The sequence below is a fragment of the Calidris pugnax genome, unplaced genomic scaffold (assembly GCF_001431845.1).
Source record: "Calidris pugnax isolate Ruff unplaced genomic scaffold, ASM143184v1 scaffold44, whole genome shotgun sequence".
Classification (NCBI taxonomy): Eukaryota; Metazoa; Chordata; class Aves; order Charadriiformes; family Scolopacidae; genus Calidris; species Calidris pugnax.
Window position 1 is genome coordinate 46562724 of NW_015094506.1, and position 12366 is coordinate 46575089.

A 12366-nucleotide genomic window follows, 5' to 3' on the forward strand; every position below is an offset into this window, starting at 1 on the left:
TCAGTGATGAACATGCTACATTCCTTACAGTGGGTATTTATTTTGTATGTTATAATAAAGATTTAAACCATAAAGGGCCATGTATCAAAAATAATACTTCATATTTCTATGAACTTCTTCAGCTGAGAATGTCAGAGCATTTTACAAGCAAATAAGTTTTACAGCCACATGAAAGGTGTGTTTACATGACCCCCTTTCATAAAACACTGAAACTTGAAGTGATTTGTTTTCATCACATCACAAACTAATTAGAATGAAAGCCTGTGATCTTCCTTATCAAGGACCATCAGACCAGCTTCTTCAGCCTGCATTTAGCAACCTTTAAAATCCTCAGGTCAGTAGAAGAGTTAGTCAGGCTGAAAATATCTGTACAGCCCAAAGGATGTCTGTGGGTCTCAGGCACCTCATTTAAATACACTGTCTGGGAGAGCAGTGAGAGCAGCGAGTGCAAGATAGCGAGAGCCAAACAATCAAGGGAAATAGACATTTTTTCTTTGCTTTTATTCATTCTTATCCTTGCAATTACCAACCCTATTTTAGACTAAGGTTAGCACTCTACAGGGATTTGTATGTCTGAAATTGTGAGAAACTGTAATAGTTCTGAAAGCAAAATAATAGTTAATAGTCCATTACAGCTTAAAGGACTCATCTGTCACACTGATAAGTGTGTTCCAAGGAAGTGCTCTGTGCACCCAAGAGTCTCCCCAGGGAGATACCAGCAGGTTGCCCAGGGTTGGCCCCAAGGCATAGACAGCCAAGGTATGTACATGTGGACAGCTTTTTTGTCCTCACTGTTATTCAAGAATGAAGAAGAATTACTCTTACAAGCTGTGTCACTGCAACCAGGTTATCCAGAGAAGTATCTTCTGAACTGTCAGGAAGAAACACTGACGAGGTGCCCCCTTTCTTATTTTTATTATCGTTACTGCGACTTTGTCACCAAAAGTTTTTTTGGTCAATTAATGTCCAGCTGGTGTTGCCAGCACAAAATGCCCTTCAAAAGGTCATGACAGTTCATGAGATTTTCTGTTATTGTTTAATTGTCCCAAAATTGAAAATGCTAGCTGAAAAAAACACTTTCAATATGTACTTAAATGACAGAAAAAATTTATTGTGATCAATATTATTACAAGTAATGCTAGCTCCATTACAAAGCTGATGGCATTAAATGCTACTTAAAAATGGGGTTAATAAACTGCAAAATAGAGTTCTAAGTAAAAACTCTGTAGTTTAAAGGTGCAATATTCTTATCAACTGGAAACACCTGGATTTAAGTCAAAACTGGAAATGAATTTGGTAGTCTGTCAATCCATTTCCTAATTCCTAGTCATTTGTTCATATCACAAAGCCACCAGGCAGGAGTGCGTGATGGGCAGTGCCTACTCAGAAGTGACTCAGTCCTGGAATAGGAGGAGTTTTGATGTCTGAATTGAAAAGCCTTTGCAGGGCAGTATCAAAAGTTTGCAGCAAAATTACTCATGTGTGCCTGGCACTCTCAGCTGAAGTCTGTAAGCATTGCTTACTTGCCCTTGGGAAAAAGACCAACAGTCCTTGGCACAGCAACTCAAACCATCCCAGAGGAGATGGTTTAAAATGTCTGGGGACAATGACGTGCTCTACCTTGCTCTCCTATTTTCTCTCTGGATTGATTGATCTGACATTATATTCTGCACCCCACCTCTCAGAGGAGCTTATTCAACATCTTTTTCTCACTTGCAGGACCGTATCTTTTCCCGGCTGCAATAGAGAAAGTTGTTGTGTTTTAAACTAAAAAAAAAAAAAAAAAGGTCCCCACACATTTTTTTGAGAAGCACGTATAAACCCCTTCCTCAACAGAGGATGCAGAGGAGGCCAGACTCTGGCTCTTAGATGGATGTGATACTTCAGAGACTTGAATATTTTGCTAAGCTCTGGAGAGGATCAACATTCGAGACTCAAGCTGTGATTAACCTTTCCTCTTTTCTGTCTTCAGCTATCTCCCTCTTCTCTGTGCAGTCTTTCTGGCTTATCATTCTGTACTCAGTTTCCTACCTACAAATAAATTCCCAGTGTGGGGATCTGGATTCCCTTTCAGGGTTATCTCATATCAGATGTTGCAGAAAGTACCCAGTACATCAGCTACAGTGGGGTATTCTTGGCTTCTCCCTTCACAGAGAGACCACTTCCTCAGCCATCTCCTATCTGTCTTCTTTCCATTTGAAATCACTTAACATGACCGTATTCAGACATAATGATTCTATATTTTTCATGGAAAATCTTAACAAGCATTTAGACTCCAACCTCCAAAATGGCTTCAGTGAAAAAGTTAAACCTACTTTAAATATTTCTGAAATTTCATGTGAGGTAGACAGGTGGATAGACAGAAAGTTTGTTCAGTGTAGTTGGCAACATTTTATATTAACTGAGGCCAAAAAGAACAATAAAACTTAACATAGACTAACTAAATTTTTATGAATTGCATGGCTGCCATGACCACAGACTGAAAACTGTACTAGAGACAGACACTTCTGTGACCTTTACATATCTGTGGCTTAGTCATATGTTATAAATTAAGATGAAGCTAAAATTCTCCAAGACGGCTTTCCTGAAAAAATTACACAGATGAACTGCTAATACAGTAAACAAACTTCTCTTTAAATATAGTCATGTCTCATTCTATATAAAAGCATTATTTTACACAGTGACCTATTTAATAACCAACAACACTCCAGCATTTGAAGAAAAGCATTAAGCTATGCTGGTGCGAAGTCTGAAAAAGAGACTTTCCTCAACATATTTCCAACAGCAAATATAATATCCTGGAAACAAGATTTAAAATAGTAATGCTGGTAGACCCTTGACTACAGTGAAACAAATGGTACCATTTAACACACAATGTAACTAGCACTTAGCATCAGATATCAATCATGACTTGTACCATTTTAGGAGTTCTTGTTTTGATTAGGAAAAAGTCTACTTCTCTGAAGATGATATCTCTTTCTACTTTGTTTTCCTGGGGAAATGAACTTTATGGGTTCATACTATCTGTCGGTTTACCATTTCCCTATGTTAAAGTCTGAATCTATTGTCATGTTTTCAATGAAATTTAGCTGAGACGCAGCTATCTCAAAGATAAATACATTGCCCCTGCATCAGGTCATGTTACACCCTGAGCTCAGCAGGTACTTGTCTGGCCTGCACAAGATGATTTGGTTTGCAGAGACAACTTAAAAAAAAAAACAACCACCAACCAAAACCAAAAAAAGCCTTTTACAAGCCACAAAGAGAAAAAGTAGTAGGAAGCAATGAGCAGAATACCATGTCAAGAGACACAGCGCTCAGAGTCACGCAGCACAAACCAAACCCCAAAGCTACACTTCTCTCCCAGTTCATATTAGGATTCATTCTCAACAGGCACAGGGGCTTGATCTGGAGTTGAAAGATGTCCTCCTAATGCCTTTTCCACTTAACAGTGTAGGGCGCTTCCTCCTCATTCCACATCCTCCTCTACCCATGCACAGCACTGCTCCGTCCAAGTTTCACATGTAAATCTCTGATACAGATTCATCCCAATCAGCCCAAAAGTCCCACACCCCTTTGTACCCCAGGCTGCTGAAAGATTTGGTTTCGAACTCAGGGCTATTACTATTTCAATCAAGTGAAAACCTGTTTGTAGATGAGTATTTACTTGCTACAAGATGCCACTAGTGGGCATTGCCACACATAAACAGTATCCATATAAGACAAAAAGGTTCAGTATTTGGTTTTCAATGAGTCATAGACTCATAGAATGGTTTGGGTTGGAAGGGACCTTAAAGATCATCTAGTTCCAACCCCCCTGCCATGGGCAGGGACACCTCCCACTAGAGCAGGCTGCTCAAAGCCCCATCCAGCCTGGTCTTAAACACTTCCAGGGATGGAGCATCCACAGCTTCTCTGGGCAACCTGTTCCAGTGCCTCACCACCCTCACACTAAAGAGTTTCTTCCTGAAAAATGAAAATATATATAAGGGAATCAAGAAGTAATGCTTTACCCATAAAACCAGCATGCCTATGCCCAAATGCATCTATGAAACAAAAATATAAAGGGTTGATAAGACTTACTACAGCATACTGAAGAATAAGGTAATCAATGACAAATTATTTCTTATTATTTTTGTGATTTACTTTAATTGTTAGATAGAGTGATGCATATGCTTAACTATAGAGCAGCTTGCAGTTACTAAAAGGAGGTGTATGCAGACAGACGATCTATAGTTTGATCGTGACAGAAATTATCAAAAATTCTATGTATGTAAGGAAAAAAAAAGCGTGGCTAAAAGTACTGAAAAAACTGCTTGTGTCATAATGCAGTCTGAGTCACATATATTTTTTTGATGAAAAAATATGGACAGGTATTCAGTATGAATTAAAACAAGGAAACAAGTGTTCCAGTTTTGAGACCATTTCATACTCATTTTGTACGTTCAGTTGCAAAATCTTTACAAGGGAAAAGAAAAATTATTTATAGATTAAAAAAAAGGTTTTAAACACAAATAGATTTTTAAGATGCTCATCATGAAACAAGAATTATGGAGGTTAATGATAACACTAATTATGTATTCTTTCTTTTAATTATTTATTTTTATTCCATATAAATAATATTCACAAAGGAAAAAGAAAAGTATCAGATAGAAAATACAAAATAGAAAAATGAATTTCAAATCTTGTTTCTTAAAGCAGTAGAGTAGGTTGGATTTTACTCCTCAATAATAATATTACCTAAAAAAATCTATCGGATCTCTTTGCATAGGATTTATTTGCTGGCAGCTGAAGTTAAAATGGATATATGCAATGGTTCATTATGCAGTTTGAACTCTTAACAAGAAATTAAAAATTTATTAAATGTTAGCAAGTTGAGAAAGACAGTCCCAGGTTTTATTTCTTTCATGCCAACAGTCAAACTATCTAATGATATTACGAAAAGTTATTAATTTTAACAAAGTCTGGTGAAGTTTGTGGAAATATAACAATAGAGGTGCCCATATAGACTTTCCTCTGTCACTGGAAGACTGAGTTTAATTTCTGCCAGAGTTAGATGGTTTAGGGAGGAGGAACACCTGCTGGAAACAAGCAAAATAGTCACGATTGCAGACTAATTGCTGGTCATCAGTCATTTCTAAGATTAGACAGGGGCATGTAAAAATACTGAGGAAGTAGCTTAGACCACGAACAGCAAGAAGGACTGTATGTTAAATGGTGAGGTTTTGAGAAAGAAGTACTTTTCAGCATTAAGACACTCATACAACACAAAATCATTGGAAAACCTTTGTTCTTAAATATCACTGCCATTTAAAGGTTTCCAAACTGAACATGCACTTAGCAAAGGTGCTCCTGCGTCTCACAAAAGATGTGTCCAGCCACAAATGCACCCCATAAGGTTTCATAAAAAAGTAAGGAAAAGCAGGCTTATTTACTCAAGTGAAAGATTACTGGTTTCCTGGGACTGTTACACTCTTGTGATCACAGAGAGACTAATCAGTGATCCCAGTTATGATTCTGAATTTAAATTAATTTGTCTTCTGTTTTTTGGCATTTTTTTCTCCTGGTGAGAATAATATTAACTACATAAAATCATAGAATCATAGAATGGTCCAGGCTGGAAGGGACCTCCAAAGGTCATCTAGTCTGACCTCCCCACAACCAGCAGAGATACCCCCAACTAGACCAGGTTGCCCAGGGCCCTGTCATGCCTCACCTTGAATATATATATTTAAAAATTCAGTTAAAGCAATAAATCTACAACTTTATGTTGGGTATTTTTTTGAGAAATTCTGAAATGCTGAGAGATGATTAATCAAGATGATGACAGTGTTCTTAAAGAAGGAAAGGGCGATGAATTCCCAAGTTTGTGACTGCATGTGCACGCTGCATGTTTCATGCAAAGCCCTGAGAAGGAACTCTGCTGTCTGGATGAAAAGGAAAGGGAGAAGCCCTATACACTGTGAAGTGGCAGGGGAAGGATACATGGAGGTGGAAAGTACTGATATTAGCAAAAAGGAGTTTGTTTGGAGGACTCAAGATGGGAGGTGTCCAATGGAAGATGTCATATGTAGCATGAAACTAGGGGCTCAACACAGAAACTAGGAGAGAAAGATGAAGACAAGGGTAAATGTGTGTGTCGTTGGCATGAAGAAGAGTGCTGAAGCTGTGCGTGGCACTGAGCTCACCAAAAGGTATCGCCATTAACTACTGGAATGGGGAAAAGGATAACCCAACAAAACATGACAGGACGGTTGGATTCAGTCCAAGAAGACGACACCTAATTGTGGTAGTCTGTCTAGGTACAGGTGTTTATATGTAAACCAGATATATGTGCCCTCTAATTGTCAAAATAGCTCTGATATTCACAGTCAATGAAGTTTAAAGGCAACTCAGCTCACCCTAAATAAACATCTATATTTTGCAGTCAAGTTGGTGGGTGTAGACGAGATGGAGAGAGAGATGACAGATGAATGCTAGGTGAAATCAAAGCTTTATTTATAGTCTTAAGCCTGCCTGTATTTGAAAACTGAGAGCTAGGAGAAAGGAGGCTGACATAAAAAGAAAGGGAGGGCTAAGAGTATTGGAGACTGCTGATTGTGATGGATTAGTAATGAAATAAGTAAAATTTGTAGTAATGAAATAAGTGAAATTTGATGTCTCTGATCCCAGGAAATTTCAACAGCTGTTTAATTCCCAAACTGGTTAAAGAAGTAAATGTTCACTTTTCTCCAGAACGGAAATTTTCCTAAAATTAATTAAAGAATTTGAAAAAATTACTACATTTCTTAACCAAAAATGAACTTCTTAAAACCCGAGATATTTAATGTCATTAAGGTTCAACTGCCTTTTAATATTAAACTACATTTTCTACTGCCTTATGGGACTTGTCATTCTTTTCCATATTCTCTCCCAAAGAACAGACTCTGTTAGTAGACCACTCACATAATATACCTGTAATCATGTAAATCCTCTGAGTCTACTATGTAATATGACTTTACAGAAAATGTATTGACCAGGGAATCTAGCTCACAGAAATGAAGGGGGCAGAACTAGAACTTTGGTAGTACTCAACAGATAAAAATTGGTTAACTGATTTTGATGTGGGGCAAAAAAAAAGAATAATTTTTTAAAAGTATTCCAATCCAGAAACCCCAAATATTTAATACATATTTTCAGGAGAGAAAACACAATTATTTTTAATAAAGTCAAGATTTTCTGGAGGAAATCAGAAATGTGCAAAAAATTCTAGTTCTTATTGAAGAATTGCCTGCTATTTCTGTTTATTGCTATAATGAAACTTAGGTAGGCACTATACAAACAGTCAGTAAGAGGCAATTCTTGCTTCAAAGACCTACTGTCTAAGTACATCTGACAGAGCAAAAGTCGAGGTAATTTGCTGAAACTTACACAGAAGTTCCATGACAGAGGCAGAAATAAAGATCAGCCCTTAAAACCTGACCTACAAAGGGGTTTAGAGCAGTGGGTGTCATTAAAGGAAAACAGAGAGAGTCCACAGCACGGAGGCAAAGAAAGTTTGACTTGGTAGAGCTTGTCAATCTCTTAGCAAAGGCATGTGAAAATTTCTCCAAGAGGAGGGATGTGCTGGAAGGTTGGTTCAGATTTTGCAAAGAGAAATGAGCAAGCACTGGGATTTTCAGATATAGAAGCCAGAGAAAATGAAGAAATTGTATTTGGCAAAGGAGTATTGAAGAGATGAAAGTGGAAGAGAGGAAAATCCTGAAGCGGAGGGGGGCCCTTAATATTGCTAGCCCAGAACATCAGGTCTCAAATACTGTATGCTCTTTGGATGTTTTTTGGTGTGGAAACTGTGTGCTGGTGGCAGAATGAAGAAGGAGGATTTGGCAGGATTTGCCACGACAGGAGAATACAAAAGTCGAATTGTTCAGAATGAAAAACTGATAGCAGAATCTGATAGGTGACAAGGACATCATAAAGTATCTCAGAGAATCAATACAAGTTTCAGAAGTGACAAAATGAATGTCAATGAAAAACACAAGTTATGCAGATAGTGATAAAGCAGCAAGGTAAGTATCATTTCCTATCTAAAAAACTGATGTCTTTCTAAATTTTTGTATCTCTGAGTAAAATATACCAGAATAAATCATAAAATGTAACAGAAAAGATGTTTGGCATAAAAACCACCAACCTAGTAACAGCTGAATAGCATGTGAAATTAATCCTTGATCTGACATTAAATATAAACAAAAATTCCAAATCCCTGTGTGCTGTAACAAAGTCCCTGGTGTTAGACCTCAATGGCAAGGTACAGTCATTTTAAGGCATATTAGTGATTTTTCAGAAACTTTTCTTCTGCAGGTATTGGATTAAAAAAAACCAACCCCCCATTTTTTAACAACTGAAGAACCTTAGAAAAAGAGAGGATTTTGCAAGAACAATCTCTGTAAGACTAGATCTCTCCCTAAAGTCTTTTATGCTTCACTTCAAGTACTTTGCATTAATGAGCTGAGCAACTCTTAAAAGAACAACATGACCCAGCATACTATAGTAATTCAATATTCCAGTAGTCAAATAACAACAAAATAATATTGTTTCTTTAATGCACTGACCTTCACTTTAAATTGTTTCAGACACTTTGCCATTTTAAAAAATATTTCTGTGTTCATTGTGATCTCAGTATACGACAGTTAACAGAAAAAATAAAAAATAAATTATAATAAAAAAGCAACACACATTTACTCCAAGTAACTCTGTGATATGTTACTCCATAGGTATTGGTAGATTTTTCTTCTGCTTTTTCCACTAGTATTCCTTAAGGAGCAATCAAAGAAGTAGCTTCATATAAGTAATGAGAGAGATTTATAATGCAAAACTCCTGTGCCCTTGTTTTGCTTCAGTAACACACTTCTGTTGTATTCACTGTAGAATTTACTCCGTGAGCTAGAGTTGTCAGTGCTAGAATAAGCATCACAAAATCATTCAGACATGTAATTTCTGATGTCAGAAGAGAACGTCAGAATTACTGCTGAAATAAGGAAGGGATTTTTGGAATATAGCAACCTTTCAAAATGAAGCCATTTGCAAAAAAAACCTGAGAACATTCTTTACCAAACCACTGACCCTGCATTTTATAAATCCAGCAACTCCTCAGTGACCTCTTTATCAGCCCAAAACAGCACCGAGTTTTCTTACTGTTAATAGTATTTACATTAATCAAATTAATGTATTTTGGAAAAATTAAAATAAATCAGATGCAGTACATGAAAGCCTATTAATACATTTAAAATATTTTAAAATGCTTTGAATTAATGCACATAGAATGCATGCATTTAATCCTCTGTATCTCACAATAATAAAATAAGTAGCTGTCTTTACAAATCATTACTTCTTAGCTGACTAATTGAACTGACATTGAACTATAAAACAATGAAAAAAACCCTCCACAGAGAAAGATCTATTACAATACATTTTTTACTTTGACTTTATTAAATGATTTTGATGACTGAAACTTTACCAGAGAAAAAATAGAAATTATACCGAATGCATGTAAGGTAGTTCGATAAGATCTGTATTATTTCATATCTCTGAATCTCTCGATATAGCCATCTCTCCAGCACAACAGCTACAGCTCCTTTAAGCATCCTCAGCAGTATTTACGCTGTTAAATTTTAAACCATTAACAATGCAGTACCCCCCAAATCCAGCCTTGAACCCTGACAGCCACTGATCTCTTTTCTCCCTCCCACACCCTGTTTTATCAGACACTATTTTGTTTAAATTGGCTACTAAATAGCATAGCACTGTACCTTTAAATACAAATCAAACAATATTCATATTCCCACGGTGCTGCTAGTTTCCCTTATGCATTGAATCGCCTGTAGATTAAAAGCTCAGAATCTGAAAAGGGATTCTGTTCTGCAGACCAAAGTTCTCTGTAGGAGATGAGGGAGAGGGTCAGTCCCGGAGTCACACACACAACAGGCAGAAAACACACTTGTGATCCTCAGCTTTGGATAGCATCAGAAAGGGGAATAAAAAGCAGAAACACATGGCACACTGAGAACTGGTATCACTTATGGCTTCTAACCAAAGCAGCAATTAAACACCTTTCATCATTCCCCCAAATGCCTGATTTTTGTAAGAACTGAGAGAAAGACACACACACAAAGGCAAATCCCCTCCGAGCAGCAACGAAAACTTAATAACCTACCATTTTCTTTGCACTCTTCTGGAGGTTTAGCCTTTTTCGCAAGTCGTGGATCCAGCCATGATGTTGTCTTTGTGTTATGGCTGAAAAGAAAAGAGATCACTCTGAGCAGACACATACTGAAAGGAATCAAGTTTATTCCTTAAGAATAAAGGGTTAGTCCAACAAAATTGCAATCGATACACTTAATTTGCTTACTGGTTCTAAGTAGCCCTGAAGGAGGTGTAAGAGTAATTGTGCAAGGCAGCTGTAAATTTGGCAACCTCAGCTCCCTGTCCTCAAAGCAGCTATTTTTATTAAAATCAACTAGAATGTTGCCAAGTTAACCTCATTGAAAATGCAGAACTCATCCAGAGCAAAAGGAATTTATTACAAATACAGTGTTCTCCCGTTGAACGAGTGCAGGCGACAGGATTCTGTAGCATTCTCACAGTTTTCGGATAGAATTATTTTCATCTTAAACCTGTCCTTTTCATAAATACAGGTTTGTTATTTCTCACCAGCAGCACTGGCAAGGCATAGCAAAAGTGATGCAAATTACAGCACGCTCCTGCAAAGTCTACATTTCCGGACAGAATGATTAATGATACTTTGTTTAACAAACCTTTATCTCTCCATATATAATCCTTCTATCGAGATAAAATAGATATGCTCAAGCTGAATGAATCATGTGGCTCCTTTCTATACTCAGAATAGATCTTTGAGGAATCAACCATCAAATAGCATTGAACTGGCACAACCTGTTTTTGCGAGACTATTTTGCCAAATGAATTGATACTAAGCACAGATAATGAGACTTAAAAACAGATCTTTTCAATGTATACCTTTCCCATATGCATTAGAATTTGGAGCCAAATATTTTAAATATGTTAAAAAAAGGAAGACTAGAAAACAGAAAAGGATGTGATCATTACTTCTTTATTTTTCAAGATGCCTTTCCTACAATACCATCATTCAGAGTCACTTCTAACCCATGTTTTATTTATCTGATACATCCTAGGAGGATGCTTGTTCCAAACAATTTATATAGTATTGAATTATTTAGCTTATTATTAATTTGCTGTATCATTTGAAAGTGTACTTAAGACTTCTCTTATAAACATCAGTATAAGGTGTACAAAAACAGTGGACTCGGTAAAAGATGGATTAGTATTGAGTATTGGCTGGTGAGTTACTGATTAACCGATACAGACCACGTGGTCCAGACACCACTGGTTCCCCTAAGGAAAAAGAAATGCCACTTGAACTCCTCGTTTAGTCCATGGCAGATAACTTTTCCTCTGCCTTGATTTCTCTCTTTCTCTAAAAACAGAGCAATACTACCTGCTTCTCAGTATTATTGTCACAATGTTAAAGCTTCCTCCACATTTTGGATGGGAAAAAAGGTAGATGAGCGTTGTGTACAGATAAAGTGGCAACTAAAATGAAAATTGAGGCATTTAAATTCCTATTTTAAGCATGCCCTAGTCTAGAACGCCATTCATGACAGATGAAGAGGATAAACAAAACCTTCCCCTACTTGGAGAGCCGGGCTATGTTTGCAGAGTATGAAAAATGATAAGCCAAAGGTAAAGTAAATTTGAAATGATGCCTGCAGCCCATGCTTGATTGCAAATGTAACTAAGACGCTTTCTCTGAAGTTGCGGCTGCCTGTGGTCTCCTGTAGGGTGTATTTTTATACTGCAGTCACAGCCCAACTGCAGCTTGTGCAGACATAACTTGAGCTAGCTTTACACTAACTAGGGGAGATGCTGGCAACAAGGTCACTGCAGCAATAGGCAGGTCAGTGTGGGCTCATCACCCCAGCACCTACTGAGCTACTTGGGTGCAGCCAGCAGCTCTCACCGAGCTCCCCACTGCCACGGGGATCCCGTTAGCAGCGCCAGAGCTCAGGGCCAGCTTGGTCACACCTGTGGAAGCTGCAGGAGCGTCTCTGGAGAGTGGGCATGTCTACACAACAGCCACTCTCTCCCAGCTACTCATCCTGAATGATTTTAGGAACCCCCACTGGCTGCAGGAACTAAGTTGGAAACAGTTTTCCATGGCTCAATAAGGATAATATACACATATGACTACTATTAGTGATGTTTGCTGTGGTATGAAGTGGATCGCAAAATGTTTTACAAAGGAAATAAAACTCATCACCCCTGTTTTAAAGGTGGTAACATGGAGCCACG

General features: G+C 37.6%; 1 protein-coding gene across 11 annotated transcripts in view; it reads right to left on the reverse strand.

The window, feature by feature from the left end:
• MAGI2 (membrane associated guanylate kinase, WW and PDZ domain containing 2) overlaps positions 1–12366 on the reverse strand; it is a 756695-nt gene that overhangs the window by 227584 nt on the left and 516745 nt on the right. For all 11 annotated transcript variants that reach the window (XM_014963762.1, XM_014963758.1, XM_014963760.1 and 8 more), the window contains one exon: positions 10193–10272. In XM_014963762.1, coding sequence (XP_014819248.1) covers positions 10193–10272 — 80 coding nt within the window. The remainder of the gene's footprint in view (positions 1–10192; positions 10273–12366) is intronic.